At 40.6% G+C, this 23,223-nt stretch overlaps 1 protein-coding gene across 1 annotated transcript; it reads left to right on the top strand.

The window, feature by feature from the left end:
- Nucleotides 1–1,082: 1,082 nt before the first annotated feature.
- On the top strand, nucleotides 1,083–6,951 carry FAS1 (chromatin assembly factor-1 (FASCIATA1) (FAS1); the record flags this gene model as incomplete). The annotated part of the gene is made up of 13 exons (XM_087383457.1): nucleotides 1,083–1,502; nucleotides 1,777–1,876; nucleotides 2,323–2,470; nucleotides 2,577–2,697; nucleotides 2,780–2,845; nucleotides 3,073–3,359; nucleotides 3,669–4,079; nucleotides 4,185–4,266; nucleotides 4,352–4,477; nucleotides 5,233–5,625; nucleotides 5,712–5,849; nucleotides 5,954–6,005; nucleotides 6,113–6,951. Coding segments are annotated over 13 exons (2,628 nt in total), but the record flags the coding sequence as incomplete, so codon positions are not given.
- Between the last annotated feature and the right edge of the window lie 16,272 nt (nucleotides 6,952–23,223).

Below are 23,223 nucleotides of genomic sequence, written 5' to 3'. Positions count from 1 at the left end.
ATGCAAAGCCATGCACAGCAGCAAAAGCCAATTCAAAGGCAGCAAGCCAACCAACTAAAGCCACGTGGACAGTGAAATACATGGCATGCATTCCTACTGCAAAACAAAAGAACGCATGTTCTTATAAAACTAAAGGGAAATGTTTGCTTTGCCAAAACTCACTGGGGGTAGTTCAGGCTACCTGGAGGGCAGGTGAAAAACTGATCTTGCCAGCATTGCTATCATAGCCATCACAGCAAGTTTGTCACATTACGACAACATCATGAGTTTCCACAGAGGAGGCCCACGTACCTAGCCAGGTGTGGCTAGGGATAGGGGACTGCCGGCCCGGGGTGGGGGTCGGCAGACTCGTGCCCCTAGCTGCGCATCTGGTGAGGTACGTGCTGTCTGCACTGCAGAGACTCATGATGTTACATACGGCGTCTCTTTCCCAAATGGCAAAACTTCCGAAATGTGTGGTGGGCCATGCATGGATGAGCAAGGAGGCCGCAAAGAAAGGCGAAGGGGAAGGGGGCTAGAGAGAGAAAACGTGGCGGGAAGGGGGGGGGGGGGGGGTGTTTTTTTGTTGTTGGAATTGTTTGAAAAAAAGGAAGGGAAAAAAAGGGGGATTTCAAAATTTGAAAAAGGAGAAGAAGAAGAAGAAGAAAACGAAACTTCAAAGGTCTTGTGCGTTTTCTTCAATCGTCTTCTTCATCGTCATCTTCATCATCATCTTCTTCTTCTTCTTCTTCTTCTTCATCTTCATCTTCAGCTTCTTCGTTTTCTTCCATCTTCTGAACCTCTCGCTCTCTCTACATCCATGGCTTCGTTTTCTTCGCCCGCCTGCTTCTCCTTCCTCTAGCTTTCCCCTCACCAACAATAACATCTCCTCCTCCTTCGCGAACTTCAGCTCCCCCCCCCCCCCCCCCCCCTCCATGGCTTCCCCCTCCCCCCCCTCGCTCAGTACCATCCTTGCTCCCCAAACCTTCTCCGACCTTCACCATGTTTCTCATCCTCCCCCCCCTCTCCGCCCCCGTCGCCGCCCCCCTAAACCCTCCCCTTCCCCTCCCCCACCCCCTCCCCCCGCCCTTCACCCTTCCCTCCCCAAGAAAGTTCTCAAACGTAAGCGCTCCATCTCCCTTGCCCCCCTCGACCCCCAGACCCGATCCTCCCTCGCTCAGCAGTTCCAGTCCGAGGTGGCCTCCTTGATTAGTTACTACCACGAAGACGGGAAAATCGAGCTGGAGATGGAAAGCCCCGTTGCTCAGGGTGCTAGCGGTGGATTGCGCCGCTCGAAGATCGCCCTTCTGCTTGAAGAGAGCAACCTCCCGTTCTCCAGTCTCGTTGCAAATATTCTCGATAAGCTTAGGGCGTCAGATGACGGCCAGGGGGGCGGCGACGTGACTTTGGCTTCCTTGCAAAGCGCTGTGCTGTCTATCGGAGAACGCATCAGCTTTGGAATGCCCAAGGCGGACGCGGACGTGTTGGAAGATGATTGCGATAGGTGTCTCTGGTGTTGGGAGGTGGGTTTCCAAATGCACAAGTTGGGTAGTCTGCATATTCGGCTAATAGGCTGCATTTTTGAATTGGGTACAGAATTCTGGAATTGGCAAAAGCGAGCTCGACAATCGCTTGAGGGTTCTTTAAGTTTATTCACTCTACGAATAGTTGAATCCCAACCGTCGCTTCACTCTGTTTTTAGCTTTAGCAAGTGGGGCTGTAATGTATTCCGTGGTCAATTGGGACCTGAGATCTGTCCTGCCCTCTTACAAGCTCGTCGTTTTTGGTTATGTGTAGGTTAGGGATCTGAAGCTTCTGCCAGAGTCTCATCGTACGTCGATTGTTACTAGGCGCCGCAAAAGGAGAAAAATATCTGAGCGACTTGCTGCGTTATCAGGTTTCTTTCACTCGCTTTGAGAATGGAGTTCCAGTCTGTTACTAGCTCATTCAGCTTATTGATTAACTTAGTTTTGTCTTCACGATGTTAAAGCTCAGGGTTAGAAACATTGAAACGTCCTTAATGCTCGTAGGGAGGTATCGAAAGCAAAATACATTGTACATATCTGGTGGTCCCTTTCCTTTTGTTTTGTTTCATTAAATCTCTAAAGGTAAATGCATTATGATTTGTAAGGTGCCTTCTTTGTTTTGAAATATGATTAAGACAGGTTGTGCTTTTAGCTGAAGTCTCTCTGGGGGGTGGTCTATTTGGCAGGGGGTGGTCTATTGGCAGGGGGTGGTCTATTTGCTGCATTTTATGATAGATAGGGTGTGCAAGGGAAGAATTAGGATGAGTGTTGATTGAATTACCGTTTAGGTTTTAACATATCTATCCGTGGAATACAGCAATGATAACTGCTCTAACTTGCAATGACGATAAGGAAAACTCCTCGATTATGCTGGTGAAAGCTGAAGAATCATTGTTGAAGACTGATAATGAGGCTATGATTCGAGCTGCTGTCAGCCAGTGGCATCAGAAAAAGACCACCAAGGAGTATGTTCTCTTGTTCTGCACTTCTTCAAACCGCTTTAACAGGTTGCATGGGGACATTTCTTCATGGTTTGGATTCTGACATGAGGCATTACCACTTTAATTTCAGAATGAAGAAGCAACCAATGATTAACGAGGAGGTTTTAAAGGAGCAACGACAGATTGAACGCGAGAAAGAGAAAGAGCAAAGACGATTAGACAAAGAGGAGGAGAAGAAAAAACTGCAACAGGTTAGGTCTTGGCATATTCTTTGTTAATATTGTCTCTCAACATTTTCAACCTATGTAACTTTGATCATGTTCCTTGTTGCAGGAAAAAGAGAAGGAGAGATTAGAAAAGGAAGCCAACAAACGGTCTCAAAGGGAGGCAGTACGTCAGGTACAGATCTACATAGCAAAGTTCCCATATGGATTGCCACCCTAAACTCAAATTAACAGGAAATGGCACAGGAGCTGACATGGCCTTGAGTTTGTCTTGAGCTAGAAAGAGTTTCTGAAGTTTGTAGAGTTACTTTTTCATCAAGTTTAATGAGCTCAATTTTATTACAAGATGGTTATAGATCACCAAATGAGAGGTTGAATTTTCATTAATGGATGTCTTCACAGGAGAAAGAGCTTAAACGGCAACAAGAAGAAGCTGAAAAGGAATTCAAAAGAAAGGAGAAGGAAGCAGCTGATTTGAAGAGACAGGCTGCATTGCAGAAACAGGCTAATATTATGGGTCGCTTTCTTCAGAGCAAGAAAGATCATGCAGATTCTGGGCCAAGCTTAGAAGGTGATGCAAAGGATGGGTGTCAAACATTGCAAAGTGAGCCTGCTTCTGCAATTGTGACAAATGACATGGATCGGGAGATGCTTCATCAGTGTGATAAGAGTATTAAGGATCTCATCAGGTAATTCACCAGACAATTGGGACATCTAACCTTTGCTGTGGAGAGATGGCTATTAGAAAAGCTGCTGTCAAAAACTAGAATAAAGGCTCAAAGGTTCGGTAATATAGAATCTGATGGTTAGGACTGTTTTGTTATGCTCACTAGTTCTCTGGGGAATGTGGATTGGCTGTGAAATGCTTTGGAAATCTTGCACTCGAAGGTTCTTCAACGTACAAAGTGCAGTGGCCTGCTTTAGCCATCTTAGTCCTTTCTGGTAGAGGACTAGAGCTTCTATTCTTATCAACTAAACTTCTGTTTTGCTCTTTTCAGTTTCCACATAGCAGCATGGCGAAAACTTCGTCATACACCTGCAACTGCCCAAAATTTGAAGTGGGGTCAACGTCGTTTTCGCAAAATGTCTGTATTCAATGAACTCCGCCTCCAAGGAGGCTCTGCAGACCCTTTTGTGGAAGGAGCTATTGATATTCAGCTGAAGACCGGAGTTTTTCCAAATTTGGGTTCTAAGCGTTCTCGTACAGAATTTGAAGATGGAGGAGGGAAATTAGACAAGGCAGAATCTGAATGGGAGGAGCCTGAATGCATGGCTTTTACTGATCTCTCAGGTCAAGATTCCAGGACTGATTCTCTAAAAGCCTTCCATTTTCAAAGCAAGAGAAGAAAGTTGCTCCAGTTTGACAAAAGTCACAGACCAGCATTCTATGGGTCTTTCTCTCAAAAGAGGTACATTACTGTTTCTGTTCGTGTCACTATGGATTTTAACTTAAAGATCATTCCTTTCTTTTGTTTGAGGAATCTTGTCTTGATTTTTCAATGTTTGAAATGCAGTGATCATGTGAAAGGTCGTAATCCCTTGAAGTTGGATGCAAACTTAGATTATGAAGTTGACAGTGATGAGGAATGGGAAGAGGTAAATTTTGTTCATCTTTGTCATGTTTTGAAACATCTTAGTAAGTGCCTGTAATCTGATTTATCTGCTACTTTTCACATTTCAGGAAGATCCAGGTGAAAGTCTTTCCGACTGCGATAAAGATGAAGAGGATGAAAAAGTTGACGTTGAAGATGATGATGAAAATGCAGATGGTTTTGTGGTCCCTGATGGCTATTTGTCAGAAAGTGAGGTGGGTCATCTATGCCATTAAACATAGCGTTGCATCATGCTGGAAGGGTTGGTAGCTTCTTTTGGAGCAGAGCTTTTGAAGTCCTTAAATTTTTTGATATAGAAAACCCTTAAATTCCCCTTTTTCCTTCAGAAGATCAACTGTGGAAGCTTGTTGGCCTGTCATCTTGGATCATTTCAATATTTGAGCCATTTCAGTTTGAATTGATCATTTCAAGCTTGGCTAGTAGATCTTTATTGATGTATAGGCCAATGCTGGTTAGTTGAATTCAATAGAAATAGCAGTAGCTATACACGCTTCACTCAATTAGATCACACTTGGAGCAGCTCTGCATGAACAATTTCAAACGGCTTTCAGCCTAGAATTCATTCAATCCTGAGGCCCTTTATGGATGCCATTTTACTCTGGAAAATATGTGTTGTAATTAGGATGAGAGGAAGTGCGGATCACGTAGGATGTAGGCTTAAATACAGGCTTTGCTTTCAAATTCCCTTGGTTGGTTTTTCCCTTTCATCTTTTTTTATGTTGGAGTGCCAATTTACAGAATATTTTCTCCGATCGGATGTCCCTTTTACAAAATAGAACTTGAGTATCACATCCCCTTCCTCCCGGGGATCTTGATATTTCTCGTCCTATCTGATACTCAAGAAGGGACAGGTTTAGCGTAAATTGTTCTTGAAAGGCGGCTAAATGCCCTGTCGACATTGAAATATAGATGGGGAAGCTCGCTAAGATGTTGGTTTTTGCCTTTGCAGGGTGCTTGTGTAGACGACGCGGAATCTGATAGCGATGCAGAGCTTTCAGCCCATGATACAAGCGCATCCAGGGACGCAGAATCAGTGGAAAATAAGCAGACTTTGCAGCTGTTTGGAAGACAGCGGAAAATTCTGGAGCATCTAACGGAGCAAGCACTTCGGTGTAATCGCCCTTATATAATATGCAATTTTGACCAGAATAAGACTTCTGCAGCTGGTAAAACAGAACGCCTGTGCCTCGAAGCTTTGAGAATACTTGCCATGACGCACGAAGTTTCCATAGAAGTACCAAATCAGGAGGCCGAGAAACAGCAAGGACCAGCCAGGCATATCAAAGAATGCAAGAGGCCAAAATTGAAGAAAGTGTTAGACGATACTGCACTACCTGACATGGCAAGTTACCTTTCAAGACTGTCTACATGTTGCTTTTCAAAGGTGATTAAGGGAGCTGGTCTCATGGCTTATGTGCGTTTCTGCAGGTAGAGGTTTTGCTCTCCAATTCACATGGAATGAAGAAAACTGTGGACATTCTGTCGGTGAAGTTTCCTGCAGTTTCCCGGTCTCAATTGAGGACAAAAGTAAGGGAAGTTTGCGAATTCGTGGACAACCGTTGGCAGGTGAATGTTTGCCGCAAATCTTGATTTCTTATTCTGTTCATGCTATTTAAAATGCGAACGACTTAGAATCGAAGCTCTTATAAGTTGAAATGCTATTGTAAAAGGTGAAAAAAGAGATTCTGGAGCGTCTCGGAATAAAGCTTCCGTCCGTGCAAGGTAATGTTTGAGGTTGCAACGATGAACAAGCATATTTTTTTTTGTTTTGCTTCCAGCCTGAACATGCACCGGATTTCTTCTCTTGACATTTTCGCTTTTTATAACAGTTGCAAGCACACCTGAAACTGTGGTCAAAACCGCTGCTGTACAAGCCGTGGCCAAAGGCCCTGCTATACAATTAAAACCAATCACAACATTCTTCTCGAAGAGATGTTTGCCACCAGAGAATGCGGGTATAAGCGACTCCTCTCCTGATAAATGTAAGCAGTCAGACAAGCTGCTGATGAGCAACTCCTGTCCTAAAAAATGTAAGGAATCAGACAACTCGCTGACGAAAAACATTTGTCTGGAGGATCAAGCAGAGGAAAGGTACCAAGTGGAGAGCAGATAGTGTACAGTTTTTGTTTGGGCTCCAAGTTGCAGAAGGATGTCTGCTGTCTGTACATCAGAGCTATCGGGAGATGATCTGATAAGTAATGGGTCATTCTTTCTCTAGATCCAAAAGCTTGCCTGTGTTTTTTGCAGAATGTTTAAATGCGAAATGGGTCATTCTTCCAAAAGCTTGCCTGTGTTTTTGCAGCAATGTTATGCTGAGAAAAATGCAAATCTACGAGTTGCTCCTTATGGAAGTTATTTCAAGCTGCCTGTGTTCTTGCAGAGAGTTTGGCTGAGACAGTGCAATTCTATTGAGTTGCTTCTTCCTAGTGAAAGGCTTCTTAGTAGATCTGATAATTTGCCTGGTGAGCCAGAGATGATACGATGTAAATCTGGTGAGCTAGAAATCATCCCATGTAATCCTTCTCTTAGGCAAAGCTTAAGGTGAACCCTTTACTCTTCAATCAATTCAGAGTTGTTAATTCAGTCTCTTCTTTAATCACTTCAAAGGGGTTTTTCCTATTAAGTGATCAATGAAAGGCATGAATCTTGATATGCTTGTATATAACATACCTTTCAGATCCTCGCTGTTGCAAAAATTTCACTTGAAGACCCTCTTTTGTTCCATCTTCGAGGAATGAGCCTCTATGAAGTATTTGTACTTACATGCTTATTTTTTTCTACATGTCCCCCCCCTTGCAAGCGCTTGCTTGCTGTAATTTCATTTTTTTCCTACATGTTCATCGATGTACATGGCTAGGTGTGGTAGTTGGCATGAGAATAGAAATTTAATGTATGCTAGTTGGCATGAGAAGGGAATTTTAATGTGTGCTCGAAAAGGCGGAAATTCATAGCATGTGAAGAAAGGCTTTTTGGTCCCTCTACATAAGTCCAACATGGCATGCTTTTTATGACTTCTTAGCACTATGGGTGCCCAAGATGCAATACATGTGGTCTTGTGATCTTACCACAAGGTGGATATCTCTAGACTCGAGCTTGTGTGCTCCACCTCGAGTGAAGTGGACTTTTCGTCCAGATCCAAACACCTTGTTGCCCTAGAAGATAGCAAGGCCTAGCCTTAGATGAACTCTATCTGCAGCAACTCTTGGTCTCCCCTTGGATGTAGGCCGGGCAATCTTGTGAGCCTTGGGCATGCCTACTAGTGGGCATATGTGTAAACACCCTTAGTTTTTTGTAGTGTTTTTAGTGGAGGATTGAAAATCTTTTATGAATTTCCACTTTGATTAAAATTTTTAAAGTTAAGTTGTATGTTTCAAACTTCCATTTATGAATATCATCTTACAAAAATTGTCTTTGTGCCTTTTTATAAAAGGTTTTTTTTAAATCCAAAAGGAATAATCAAATTAATGTAAGCTAGAATCCCTTAAACAGAAAATTAATCCTATCTTAACTTGTCTTGCACTTGTTACCATCTCATAGCCTCCTCTTGCATCCCCTTTCTCTTATCGTCTCTTCAATCTAATATTCATTTGCATTGCACAATTGTGATGAAGCTTCTCGTAGAGTTTAAGTCTTAATTGTACATGAGATGTTGCAAAGCTTAATACTTTGCTCCCCTCCCCTTGATGCTTTCCCCTCCCTTATCCTTCTCATTTGGCTCTCCTAGTGCTTGCGTCCATGCAACACTATTAATCCTTGTAGTGGCTTGGTTGCTTGACCAATATCTTTTGGTTGCTCTGGCCTTAGTTTCCACCATGTTCTTCTCCATTGTTGTTAGCCAAAATTACGCCTTGCCCTTGTGTGCTTGTATCTCGTTTTCATTGCTACCTAGCTCAATCAGTTTGTCTCTAGCGTCATTGCCTCTCGACGACTTGCTCATCATTCCTTTCCCTCCACTCTCAACTCATCCTTCTTATTCATCAATGGCTTTTAATGTACTTTGGTTAGAAACTTTGGAAAGCATCCTGAAGGCTTTGTTGGTTGTACTGTGTAGATCAAATGGTTGATTGTAGATGAGTGGTGGTCGATGAGTGGTGGTCAGGTGGAAGATTGGGAAGATAATGAAATCATAGGTAATGTTATGTTGTGTAGCATTACACTATATTGGGTTAGTCAACTCAATGTTAGGGTATGCTAGTTAACATTAGGTAAGGTTGAAACATTAGTAAACGGTAGGTTAGGTTAGGTTTAATTAACAAGTAAGGTTAAGTAAGATGGCTAGTTAACATCAAGTTTGGTTAGATAGCTTATGTTAATTAGTTTTACAAAGGTCTGCCTATCATGCAAATTTATGAAATATAATGTTTGGCATATGAATTTTTAATGCATAGAAAAAAAATCTTAGTGATTGAATCGTGGTCATATCATTTAAATTACGAATGTTATGAAATTTTAAAGAAATGGTATTTAGAAGTAATGTTAATATGTACATTTTCCTTGAAGTTTAAATAAGGTGGCAAAGCCACTAAAACCATTTGGGGATGATAGGAAGAGTAGTTGAGGTAGTACTAAAGAATGGAAACCTTTAATGCCCATTAACAACTTTCTAAAATGGCCAATGGCCTTTAATGATAAGAAGACTAGGGTAATACAAAAGAAGGCAAAATGTAATGCTTATTAATAACTTATAGTAGGTTGGAGTTAGGGTAAAGAAACACAATACTTAATGCTAATGTCAATTTAAAAAACAAATCACATTGACCAAATACAAGCAAAATAAAATATTTGACCAAATTATAGACTCTTAGCATGACCAAAGCTTCATTAATGGAAGAAGAGTAAGGGTGGAAAATGGGAGCAAAAGAGACACACTAGGAGTTAGAGGGATGAAAATGAAAAGGCGGTGTAATGATGCAAAGGAAAAGTTTGGAGCCTAGTGGAGTCCCTCATATATTTAACAAGCCTCATGCATGGCCTCCAAAATTTCCAAATTGAGCACCTCTTAAGACACCTAATAGGGTAAACAAGAAATCACTATTCTAAATTGTAAAGTGTCACCTTCATGCTCCAAAACCAACTACAATCTTGATGTTGTAGCATGCCTCAAAAATGATCTCTCTCTCTCTGCTCAACCCAAGGTGTTAGCCTTGCCATGAAGCTCCCTAACTTGAGTCGCTTGCCATCACCAACCCAAAGCTAGTGAGCTTGAAGCTGCTTGCAAACAATTGTTCGTCTTAGACTAAAAGCTTGAAGCCACTTGCAAACAATAGTTGTTGCCATTGAGCTTGAAGCCACTTGCAAACAATAGTTTGTTTCAATGTTCAAGGGTTTCTCTGTTTCACATTGCTATGTTTCTTTAGTTCATTTCTTGTAGCTTAAACTATGTTCATGGTTGCTCAAAACATGCTTGAAATTTGAAGTGACTTGGCATTGTGTTCAGGGTTGCTTCTAGGCGACCTAGCAATTTGAGACTTACACCTGGCACGTGGGCGACGAAATCTAGTTCAAATACACTTCACATAGAATTTCGCATGAGGTCAAATCAAAACTCAACATGTGGCTTTAGTGCTTAAGGAGGAGAAATCTAGGGAGAAATTTGCACTTAAGGTTTGGATTAGGGGTTTGCCAGAGCATAGGATTTTCCAGTTTCTTGATAATATAGTGACGCCATGCCCATGCTCACTTGGGATACTACAATAGTTGAGGCATTCCAACTCACACAACAAAATCATGCCATCGTCACATTCAAGACATGAAAGGATAGGCCATTTCCTTTGCCAAACCAAAGCCTTGAAAGGCACCAAGATATGAATAGCAAAAGATCTTACCGCTCAACAACTTAAAATGAAGGATGATGAACTTTAGAAAGTAGGGGAAGTTTGGATGAATGGCAAGTGTGGGGTACATAAAAAAGGCATCACTCTCATTGAAGGATTTAAATTGGCTAAGACACCAACATAGATGTGGAGACAAAAAGTTTATATAATTGATATAATACATAAGTCTTCTAGGATGGACTCTTGATCCTTAACTGACACTTTTGTTTTGATGGACCATTAGTCCTTAAATGGTTATTCTCATAGACCTTTTGGTCTTATACATAACATAGTTGTGGAGACAAATAGTTTATAAACTGATATAATACATAAGTCCTTTAAAACACAAGGATGGACTCTTGATCTTTAACTGACACTTTTGTTTTGATGGACTCTCAGTCCTCAAATGGTTCTGGTTTCTTCAGTCTCATAGACCTTTTGGTCTTCTACATAGTATAATATTCTCTCTCTCTCTCTCTCTCTCTCTCTCTCTCTCTCTCTCACCACACCCTATGGGGAGTAGCATGGAATGAAGCACCAGAATCCAAAATCCAATCCTGGGAATATGCATCATGTGAAGTGGTAAGCAACTCTGTAGGTAGACTAGGCATGAAGAGAATGTCATTGTCACTATCTCCTCGATCTTACTTTTCCTTTGTCCTCCCTTTTTGATGAAGCTATCCTTGCTTCTGGTCATAATCAGATCATCTACGTACAAAAGTGCCATAGTAATCTCTTCCTACTGTACCAACTTTTGGGTGCTTGCTTTAAGCCGTAGAGACTCTTCTTGAGATGGCAAACCTTATTCTCCTTTCCTGGTTCAACATAATCCGCTGGTTGTTGCATGTAGGTTTCCTCATCTAGATAACCATTGAGAAATGCATTCTTGACATCGTGCTGATACACATTCGATTGCTGAGTATTGCTAGTGATATCAAGAACCATATGGAATCCATCTTTGCTACTAGAGCATAAGTCTCATCATAGTCCTGACCATATTGCTGTGCAAATACTTTTGCAACTAGTCTGACTTTGTATCTTTGAATACTTCCATATGGACTGTACTTCACTTTGTATACCCATTTGTTTGCTATGACCTTCCACCCGAATAATTCCCAAGTATTATTCTTATATAAAGCATCCATTTCTTCATTCATAGCAGTTTGCCATTCTGGCTTGTCTACTACATCTTCAAAGTACATTGGCTCTTTTGTAGCCATGATGGTAGTCATAAGAGCATAGTTGGTCGTTTCAACCTGAATTGCTTTTCCTTTCTGAGCATATGTCAATTTGGCTGGTGGTCTGCTTTCCCTAGTAGACCGTTTGAGCTGCTATGGCTCTGCCTGGGGTGTTGCTGGTAGTTCTTGCTCTTCTTCATCAACCTGTTCTGGAGATGACTGTGAAGTCAATGCTTCCATCTCCAGAGTATTTGAGGTTTTCCATTCTGATTCCTCATCAAAGATTACATCTCTAGAGATAATGACCATGCGGCTGATGGGATCATACAACTTGTATGCTTTGCTTTCTTCACTTTAGCCGACCATGATGCATTTGCGTGACTTTGCATCCAATTTCCTACGATGATCATTCATGTATGTGGGCATATGCTATGCAACCAAATATGCAGAGGTGCCCAATGTGTGGCTTGTGTGTCTAGTGAATGCTTCATAAGGAGTTATACCCTGTATCGGTTCGGTAGGAAGCTGATTAAGCAAATAGTTTGCAGTGGCTATTGCTTCTGCCCAATACTGATTTGGAAGATGCTTTTCACTAAGCATCTGCACGGTTTGCTAAAGTCCCATTCTCCCTTTTAGCTCTTGTATTCTACTAAGGAGTATCTGCACATGTGAATTGTCTTCGAATGTCGTGACTTCTGCAAAAGTTCATGAATGATGAAGACATCTATTCACCTCCTCTATCTGATCTCATGAATTTGATCTTTCTGCCTGTTTGGTTTTCTATCATGGCTTTGAATTCTTGAAATCCAGAAAACACTTCATATTTCTCTCTCAGAAAGTAGACCCAACAATATTTGCTATAGTCGTCGATGAAAGTCAAGGAGTAAAGTGAACCATTGATGCTGCGGGTCTGGGCATAACCCCATACATCTGTATGAATCAAATTAATAATACCTCGTGCACAAGAGGTACTTCTACCAAAATTGGTTCGCTTTTGTTTGCCAAAGCAACATGCTTTGCAAACTTTTCCAAGAAACTATAGCTTCGGAATCCCAATTGCCATATTTTGATTCCCGAGATCTAACAAGTACTTGAAGTTGACATGACCATATCTCTTGTGTAATTTTGCAGACAGTGGCATCTGTTGCAGTTGAGCTGACATGGCATGCTTATTTGGTACTGTAGCTAGCATTCTGTACAAGCGTCCTTCCTTGACACCTTTTGCTACTAGCTGCTGACATCTTTTGGATTTATCTCTTATAGTGCATTCATCTCCGTCGAAGATGACTCGACAGTTGTGTTCTGTCATTTGACCTACTGAGAAAAGGTTCTTGCTGAGTTTTGGAACATAGAGCACATCTTTCACCAATCCTTTCGTACCAGTGAAATTGTTCATAGGGATAATACCTGTCCCTTGAACTGGATTCGGTGTATTATCTGCAGTGTAGATGACATTTTTCTGACCTTCTAATGGTTTCATCTCTATGAACCATTCCTGATGATTTTGTCATGCGAGATGATGAACCGGTATCGATATACCAAGGATCCTGTTCCGCTTGGTCAACTTGATAGTTAAAATCCTCTTTTGGATTGAAATCAGAGTCTAGGTACACTATATTAGTTTGCTGCATTTCCTCGCAAGAAACATATTCCCATGTTCATTTGCAAAATGACTGTGACTAGAATGTCCACCACGATGATTTCCCTCGATTATTGCTGGATTGACCACCTTGGTCGTACTGCTTCTCGCGGCAATCTCTTTCATAGTGTCCAAACTTGTGACAGAAGTTGCACTGAATGTTTGACACATTGGTGGATGCATTCCCTCATCCTTGGAATCTTCCTCGGTTGGAATGATTTCCTCTTTGCTTATTCTGATGTTGCTGATGCTGATTTTGCTGATTTTGTGTTGCTGATGATGACCACTTTTTTGGAATGATCTACCTCTGCCTTTGCTTGCGCCTCTGCTTTTGTCTGAAGTTGTGAATGCTTGATCATTAGAATGACCTTTTCGTGCTTGAATGGCTTGCGTCTTCAGTTTTTCACCAAGTAGGACTGATTGAAGTTCTTCCAGTGCCGGAATTTGCCATTGGATGGCAATACTTTGGACTAGATTCTCGTATCCCTCTCCTAGTCCATTCAGGATTACTTGAACCATTTCTGTGGGATTCATAGTCTCTCTTGCCGCTGCAAGTTGATTGTTGTAGTCTTTTATCCTGAGTACGTAAGCATGACCGGTTTCGTTGCTATTGCGAAAACTTTGGTTGATTTGGTTTCTCGGAAGTGTTCTTAGACTAGTAGAGAGCTGCGACCATATGCCATGCTTCTTTTGATGTCTTGACTGTGTTGAGCAATCCTAGCATGACATCTTGCACATTCTGCTTGATCAGATGATATGCGTACTTGTCTTTCTTATCCCATTCTGCCTGAGCTCGGGCAATGGCAGGATCTGCTACAGGTGCGAAAACTGTCTGTGTAGCTGTAGATCCTGTTGTAGATCCCGCTACTGGTCCTGTGACAACAGGTGAAGTAGAGCTACTGCTGGCTGGATCGTTCAATGGTCTAGGTGTAGATCCATCGACATACTCACGTTTATCCTGAAGTACTAGAATGGCCTCCATTCACTATTTCCATGTGCTGTAATTGGAGTTGTCTAGCTTAGCAGATGCCTCCAAATTCTACTCTGATCTAGATCTATACCAATCGTCGATCGATGAAAGAACAACAAATAATTCCTTTGCTTTTGTTCTTTTTAAGTGCTGGGTCAGATGCATCGATGTAGAGGTTGATTTGTATGTAGGAAGTGATTTTGTCGAGACCAGGCTCAAAAAGTGAGTGATACTTGCACTGAAATGTACACATGATGTGATGAGCGTGTAGAGCACGAAAAATCCAGCGACTTTCCTTTTTGGAGCACCCTCAAATTCTTTATGGATCAAGAGATACGACTTGATCTAGGTGGAGGGGCAAAAGGAGTGCAATGGTGCTTAATGATGATGTGTCACTATGGGTCACATGCAGTAATGATGTGGCACTGTGCCGAGCAAGAGGTGTGCTTGTGGAGTAGTGTGTTGAGGTGTCAATTGTGTGCACATGCAGGTTGCACAGTGTGCTTGTAGAGGTTAGTGTGCCACGTGGCACTGATGAGTTGGCACAGATGATGATGATTTCAATAGATGACGTGGATGTGCTGATGTGGATGGTGATGTGTCAGAGATGACATGGCAATCAGTGCCACATGTCAGTTGATGGTGACGTGGTAGTTGATGTGGCAGTTGAGCTCATAATGAATGATGTGGCAGAGTGCTATGTCACTGATGACATGGCATGTGGATAAGGTGTGCCACATGGATGCTGAGGTCTCTTGAAGTGGATAAGGCTGCAGTTGACATGTGGCAGGTAGGATGATGTGGCAACCTTACGGGGCTACTGATGTGGCAGGTAGGAGTCTCCCTACATGGCAGATAATGATTGGGATGGGATGAGAAGTTGTAAGGCCCTCAAGAGTTGCATGCATGGAGTCGCCTAGAGCATGGAGCCGCAGATGGAGCGGGCGTTTGCAAGTCGATGGAGCATCACCTTTGGAGGCTATGGCTTTGCTGGTCGATGCTGCTGCACTTGGAGATCTGGAGGCCATGGAGTGAGTTGCAAGTATGGCTGTCCTTTATGGCTTCTGTGGGAGCTCTTGTGTGCTATCGCATTGCTTTTGTGTGCTCGGAGCCCCGTAGTTGAAGGCAGAGGCTATATGGAGCCTTAGAGCTTTGTTGGAGCTATTTGTTAAATCTATTATATGGAGCCTTAGAGCTTTGTTGGAGCCGCTATATGGAGCTTGCAATAGAAGATCGAGTCGGCCGGCTATGTATTGTTTGGAGTAGGAGTCGTAGATGCTAGAGGTCATAGTGTAGGATAGAACTTGCAAAGAGATTCTCTGTCTCTCTCTCAAAGACTCTCTTAAAGTGAAGTCTCTCTCTCATAGCAGAAATCTCTCAAGAACAATGATGGAAATTTCTTTCAATGGATGGAATTTTCTCTCAATGGAAGAGAATGCACACTCAATCGCTCTTGATCTCTCAATCTCTCAATCACTCTCACAAAAAGGATGGCACCTTAGCGGAAGGAACAACCATACTCTAATATCATGACAAAATATGAAGAGGGAAGAGGAGAAGAGTGGAGATGAGAGAGGGCATAGCTAGAGAGCACACCATAAATGTCTAACTGTACACTATATTTAGTTGAAAATGTAAAATATATACAAACCCATTTAGGGTTAGGGTTAGGGCATCTAAACCTTTCATTTATAGCACTCTATTGGGTTAGTGCTATGCATATATGATCACATGATGGTGCTATGCACACATGATCACATGATGTTGAGCGTGAACTCTCAACATCACCCCCTCCGGCAAGATGACTATCTCCACTAGTATTACTATCTAATCCATCATGGTCGTCACCACTTTTGTCTTTGTCACCACTTTTTTCATCTTCTTTCCTCTCTCATGTAGCTCTTTGTGCCTCCTCTTCAAATTTTTCTCCCTCTACCTCCTGCATCCACTATACCACATACTAGATCAATTTGTATTTCATGAGCCTACAAGATCTTTTGCGATCCCTACCCAATTAAAGATTTTTTAAAAAAAGATGCATGCAGAAAGCCTAGGAGTTTTTGAAGGAAATATAATGTGTACAGAATATATATAGAATCAAGCAATAATATGATGATTGACTTATATGTAACAAACCACCAGCAAAGGCATCACACCCATCTCACATAGCCTCCTACGAAGAGCAAGACATCCAAGTAGGGTAGCATTCCCCATCTCCTCCTTTGTAGGGTCCCATCCGTAATCCTTCTCCTGCATTAAATTAAAGATTATTATTTTCAAATAAATTTGGATTATTGACTTAAAGAAAATTTTAAATAATAACTTATACTCACGAATTGAGCAAGAAAGGTTTGCAATCCTTCTTTGCCCAAGTGGTGAACTATCCCCTTTTCTACTCTTTTGCTTGATGCATCCTTTTGGTGTGTCCATGTTTGCATTTTTTGTGTGATATAAAGGTAAATCAAGTGTTGAAAAGAATGGCTATTGTGATGTGTGTGAATAAATAAATTTCAACACGCATATGTGATATATGAAATATATATGATTGAGTTATAAGTTACCTTTTTGCTTCTTATTTCTTTACAAATGAAACTCCATCAGGCCTTTGATATATCAAAGGTCTCATGGGCTTTTCCACATGTTCTTTCCTCCTACATTCAATCATATTAGATATTGAAAATTGTTAGGATACTAAATGCAAGAGAAGAGTATTGCACATATAAGACATTCACATGAACTAGTGCAACAAGAAAAAAAGATGACATTATAGAATACAGGTACCACATTGTTAATAAACTAGAGTATTCTTATCTTTTATAATGGTCTGCAAACCTAGGATCTTAACCATATTCCATTTGCACTTTATTTTCATCAAAGCAATTTTCCTATCTTGTGCAATGGTTGGTACTAAAATTAATATGCTCAAATAGATTCTCATTTGCATTATATATTCATTAAAGTGTTTTTTGTAGTTTGCATAAATATGGTTCGCAAAACTAGCATACTCAAATAAAATCTCATTTGAATCTTATTCTCATTAAAGTATGTCTCATAGCTTTTGAAATGGTTGGAAAAGATAAGGTACTAATGGTTGAAAAATGTTATGGCATGTTTGTTTTCTATATAGGGTATGGATTCTGAAAATGAATCATTAAATACACCATCACCACCACCTATGCATGGGCTCTCTAGTAGCCATGTCTCGCAGCATCTTGTAAGGTTTTTTCCTATTAGTTTCATTAAGAGGTGAAAACTTTTTCACCTTTAGTTGGCACCACTTGTAAGGCATTACGATTGCAGGGCAGAGCAACAATAACGACTACTTTTTTTCCTAGGCTTGTTTGAGTCGTTAAATGACTCAAATTCTATTTGATTCATTAACTGACTAAACAACTAAAAAAATTTGAGTCGTTAAGTGACTCAAATTCTATTTGATTCGTTTAAAAACTCATTTTTAAAACATATTTATGGTCATAAAATGACTCAAATTGAATAATTATAAGAGTAGTCCAGTACGACTCTGGTAACAATGCCAAATTGAAAATAAATTTATACAGCTTTGCATTGTTTTGTGTAGTCGTTATGGGTAGGATCAATAGTAGTGAGTTCCAATGAGTTAGGCCTTGATACTCTTAGATTTTCATAAGCGTTTTCCATGAATTATATGCTTGTGGACATGCACATTTTCTCATTTTTGACCATGCATGGTACATAATTGCTCAAAAACTATGCATCAGTGTTCTTGTAGTGTACCTTTCTATGTCCAATGTTCATGAAACTATGAAGAGGCCTTAAAATGGGTAAGGCCTTTATACTCCCTAGTTTTCATAAGGATCACACATCTCTTATATAGAGGGTGCATTTTCTCATTTTTGACCATGCATGATGCTTGTTTACAAAAACATTGTGCAATCAGTATGCTTATAAGATACCTCTATGTGTATAATGGTCAATAATTTTTTGAGAGACCTTATAATGAAATAAGACCTTATTCGATCTCTGTGTCAATTTTGTTTGATCTTCTCAAGCATCCTTTGTCTATCAGATCAAGGTCTTCAGCATTGTGTTCATCAAGACTAAGTTTTAATGATGGAAGCTCACTCCTATTGTAATTTCTTCACTTAATTAATGTGGTTGAAGGCCTATGTGTTTGATGGCATTTCCTTTTCTCAACTTTGTGGGTGCAGGGTCTGCTTATACCTTTGAAAGTCTTTGAATTTGAGACTCTATTCTCAAAGCCTGGCTTCATGGTCAACCTTTGGCTAAGCAAGAAATTGATAAACTACTGAAGCGTAGTTTCATCTATCCACTTGAAAGAGTAACATGGTTTTCACCTATTGTGATTGTTTTGAACAAAAATGGAAAGCTCTAGATCTGTGTCGATTATTGGAAACTAAATGTAGTAGCCACAATTACTAATCCATTTCCATCGCCATTCTGTGACACAATGGTTGATGGTATCGCTGAACATGAAGTAGATAGCTTTTTGGATGGATTTAGTGGTTAACACTATTGGGGATGAAGTAAGAGCTAGTTTGTAGCAACGAGAACTAAAAGCTAGTAAGAGCTAGTTTGTAGCAACTAGTTTGTAAGAGCTAGTTTGTAGGAATATTCATTTTTATACTGTTAAAAATTGCCATTTTTAAATCCTTTTTGAAAACATGGCTTCCTATCATAAGTCCCCCCAAAAAAAACACTGGAAAAATGCAATTCTTGACTTGACTGGATTTGTATGAAAATGAAAAATTGAGCACATTCTCCATTAAACCAATGTACACACAAGGAAAAAAGTTAAAATTTTTAAAACACTATCATATGAAAATGAAAGAAGAAGGTGTCCATCATACAAATCATCATGTATTGCATCCTCATCTGTATCCACACCCCTAAGTTCCTCACTATTAGCATCATCATCACTAGGATATGAAGTTGACGATCCATCCTCCTGAGCACAATCAACAATCACATTATCCTCATCCCTATGCAATCCTAATGCTACTTTTGATTGTCCTTGAGCAACTCTAGAAGAGGGTCTAGCTTTATCAATGCATTGCTTTCAGGGAAGCTTTTGATTAATGATGCTAATTGTCTCCTTGTGAAGATGTCTAGCATTGGTCAATCGGAAGTCATAAATGAGAATGTCAACCTCATCAAGAACAAGCACATTGACATGTGGTTGGCCTTTGTCCCTCTTTGCTTTCCCCTTCCATGAGCATTTGCAACCATTTCAAGGGTGGAATTTCCATTGTATGCATCATGACTCTTGGTTCTAAACCAATGCACTTGAAGGGAAATAATATCTCAAGATTCAGATCTAATCAAACCAGTCACCTTTGTAATCCAAAATAAATGGCTAAGAGGATCATCCTCTACAAGTGTTGCAACCACGAAGTCCACTTTATATCCTGCACACTTCCACTCCACATTTCCACAAGTCGCTCTTGTCTTTTACGAGACCTCTGTGCACCCAAATACATTTCTCTTGGCTGTGCATTAATCATACCTTGCAATTGTGTATGAAGATAAGTTGTTGCATTTTCAAATGGAATTGCATGAACTAATGGTCAATAGAAAGGAACATTTAGAGTGACATCATTATGTTCAATCCTAGAAAAAATTTGGGATTGATCTTCAAAGAACTCATTCCACCATCTCGTGCCCTCATCCCTTGCATATGTGTGGGCCCTCTTAATGAGATCCTTCTTTTCTTGAAGGCATCTATGGTAATCAATGTCTCTCTTTTGGCTTTGAGCCCATTGCACTTCTGATAAAACCTCCAGTGGATCTTGCAAAGAAGCACAACTCATAATATTACTAGAATGAAAGATAGAAATAGCAATCCATTCTCTGGTAGCCATGTTGGAGATGGAGTATTGCTTGCCATCCATATATGTTTTTCCATCTCTCATCTTTATGCAAAATTGATGCTGGAAGCTTAGATTGTTTAGTTGTTGAATACATGTGTCGGATGAATTTGAACCATTCACAAAATTTCTAAAGTCAAATGTCTCTTTCAATTGTAGCACATGAGGATGTGGCATATATGCTTTAGTTATAAATGAAATCAAGGTGAAATCATTGTTGTTAAAGCAAAGGCATCGTTCCATGCTAGCTTCTTTGAGAATCTGCTAAACATTTGATCAATTTGATCATGTCTGTGACCAACCAAGAGGAACCCAAGTTTGATCTTAGTGGAGATACCTTTTTGCACCAACATATAAAAAAACACAAGCAACGTTTGATTCTTGTTCTCTCTAGCTGTGTTGTCCAATTGCAAATACAAGACCAAAGGAAGAGGCAATTCCCATGTTGTAATTATATGATGAAGAATGGTGATTGTTAGATTGGAATCATTATGGACATTTGGATACGTCAAAAATACTTTTGATAAAAGCTGGTTGTTATATAGAGACATCTGACAAGATGAATTTGCATAAAAAATTCCTCCTTCAAATCCTTTGGTACCCTAACAAAATGTGGGAGGTTGGTATTTTTCTGGTCCATGCCATCAATAACAATCCCCAAGTATTTGTTTGGATTCTTCAAGCACTTCTTCCTATGCTTTGTAAGCTTTGCACGTTCCAATGCTTGTTGTTCTCTATGCACCTTCAGAGCTTCATTTACTTGCTGGTATTGAGAAGAATAAAACACTTAATATAAAGTAGATGGACAATACATGAAATATTGAGCATGGAGGAATATATTGAGCATGGAGGAGTACCTCTTTCATTCTTTGATTTTGCATTTTGTCTCCTACTCTTTAACTTTGCACATATGCTATATGTCCCCATTCTAACCTTTCTTGGAATGGTCACATTGTTGAAGTAATTCTTCCATAACCTTGTGAAATGGTAGTAGCTCATGTGGAGAAGCAAAGATGAATATGAAAGGGAAAAGGGATGATGTGTACATATGAAAGAAGATGAAGCAAGAGAAGAGAGCAAAGTATGATGACAAACAAAGGAAATGCAAGAAAGAGATTGATGTTTATTGCATAGATGTGTTGTTCATATGTAACGAAGCCCAAAGGTGGTTACAATTGATGGGAAGTTCGAGGGCGTGCATAAGCATGTCTTATTACATCAATTGATTATTGAACATAATTGGATTAAACTATAATCTATTCTAACACCCCCCTTAACTCCAATTGTGTGAAGTTTGTTATTGTGTTTTATGGGGTGACTAGGTCGACTGCCTTAACAACATGCCCAGTGGGCATTTGGGGGAAGCACTTTAGTCATCACATCTGACTAGGATGATTTCTTGACAGCATGCCCAAATACCAAGTGGGCATTTGGGGGAAGCGCTTTAGTCGATCATGTCCAAGGTGGAGACATATTGAATTGTCACATCGCCTTGCTCAACGTGATGTTTGACATAGGGTACTTTAGGGAGATGTGTTTTGTCTTGTCACTCTATGAATTGTTATTTGCGATTGCGATTGCAGATTGGTTATCATAGTACGGCCTTGAAGTCCTAGTTCTAGGAGTAGTCTTTTGATCCAAAGGCCATCACATATAGCTATTGAGACTGCAATATATTTAGATTCCACAGTTGATATGGCAATTGTCACTTGACCAGTTACAGTGATTTTCACGGACACTTTGAGAACATTTCTTGCACCATGTCTATGACTAGCAACCTCAATTTGGAGGCATCTACTAAGTTAAACAACTCCAATTACGGCACATGGAAATACCAAATGGAGACCATTCTTGTTCTTCAAGACAAATGGGAGTATGTCGATGGGTTTACACCTAGACCATTGGATGATCCAGCTAGCAATAGCTCTACTTCACCTATTGTCGTAGCACCAACAGTAGCGGGATCTATAGCAGGACCTACTACACCAATGTCTGCACCTGAAGCAGATCTTGCCATTGCCTGAGCATAGGCAAAATGGGACAAGAAATACAAATATGCATATCATTTGATCGAGCAGAATGTACAAGATGTCATGCTAGGAAAGCTCAACACCGTCAAGACATCAAAAGAAGCATGGGATACGTTCGCATCTCTTTATGAGTCCAAGACCAATTCCATGATTCTTACATTGAGAAACCAAATCAACCAGAGTCTGCAATAGCAATGAAACCGGTCATGCTTACATACTCAGGATTAAGGATTACAACAATCAACTCGTAGCAGCAGTAGTGAGACCATGAATCCAGTAGAAATGGTTCAAGTCATCCTAAATAGACTAGGAGAGGGATACGAGAATCTACTCCAGAGTATTGCCATTCAACGATAAATTCTGACACTGGAAGAACTACAGTTAGCTTTGCTTGGTGAAGAACTCAAGACGCAAGCCATTCCACATGCAAAGGTCATTCCCATGATAAAGCATTCATAGCTTCAGATAAGCAGAGGTAGAGGAAGAGGTAGAGGTAGATCATTTCAACAAAGTGGACATCATCAATAACAAAGTCATCATCAGCACAGCGACCTTTAACCCCCACAACCTCCCACTTAAAGGACAATGTGCCTTTAAGGGAGAACAACCAGTGAGCATACTATCCAATGCCCATCAATACATGACAATACTCAAACCACTGACTAGGTAGACTCTTCGTCAGCATATATGCAGGGTTATCATCTGTATGAACCTTGACAAGCTCTATGTGCTTGTCCTCAAGTACCTCCCTGATGAAATGGTACCTAAGCTCAATGTGTTTGGTCTTTGCATGAAAGACTGGATTTTGTGCTAGCTGAATAGCACTCATGGAATCACTATGCAATGTTGGTACACCTGTATGAATCCCCAAATCTCCCACTAGCCGATCAAGCCATATAGCCTCCTTGCAACCCTCTGTGGCTGCAACATACTCAGCCTCTGTGGTAGACAAAGAAATGCACTTTTGTGTGCAAGACATCCACGACACTGCACCACCTGCAAAGGTGAACACATAACCAGAAGTGGATCTCCTACTATCCACATGCCATGCATAGTCTGAATCTGTGTACCCAAGTACACGCATGTCTCCTCTGGCAAAGCAGATGCACATCTCCTTGGTACCCTTCATGTACCTCATGATGCACTCCCAATGCCTCTTTCCTGGATTAGCCATATACCGGCTAACAACTCCCACTGCAAATGCAATGTCTGGTCTAGTAGCTATCATAGCATACATAAGACTCCCAACTGCTGATGCATAAGGAACCTTGGCCATCATGGCCCTTTCCTCATCTGATTTGGGAGTATCTGTATGACTCAGTTTCACATATGGAGGCAATGGAATACTCACTGCCTTCCCCCCTCCATATTGAAATGCTGCAATACTTTTGTAACATACTCTTTTTGTGAAAGCCAAAGGAGTTTCCTACTCCGATCACGCATGAT

This window comes from Dipteris shenzhenensis, chromosome 13, assembly GCF_047967505.1.
Source record: "Dipteris shenzhenensis isolate YYH24624 ecotype China chromosome 13, Dip_SZ_1.0, whole genome shotgun sequence".
Classification (NCBI taxonomy): domain Eukaryota; kingdom Viridiplantae; phylum Streptophyta; class Polypodiopsida; order Gleicheniales; family Dipteridaceae; genus Dipteris; species Dipteris shenzhenensis.
Note: the sequence above shows the minus strand (reverse complement) of the source record. Positions and strands in the feature narration are given on the sequence as shown.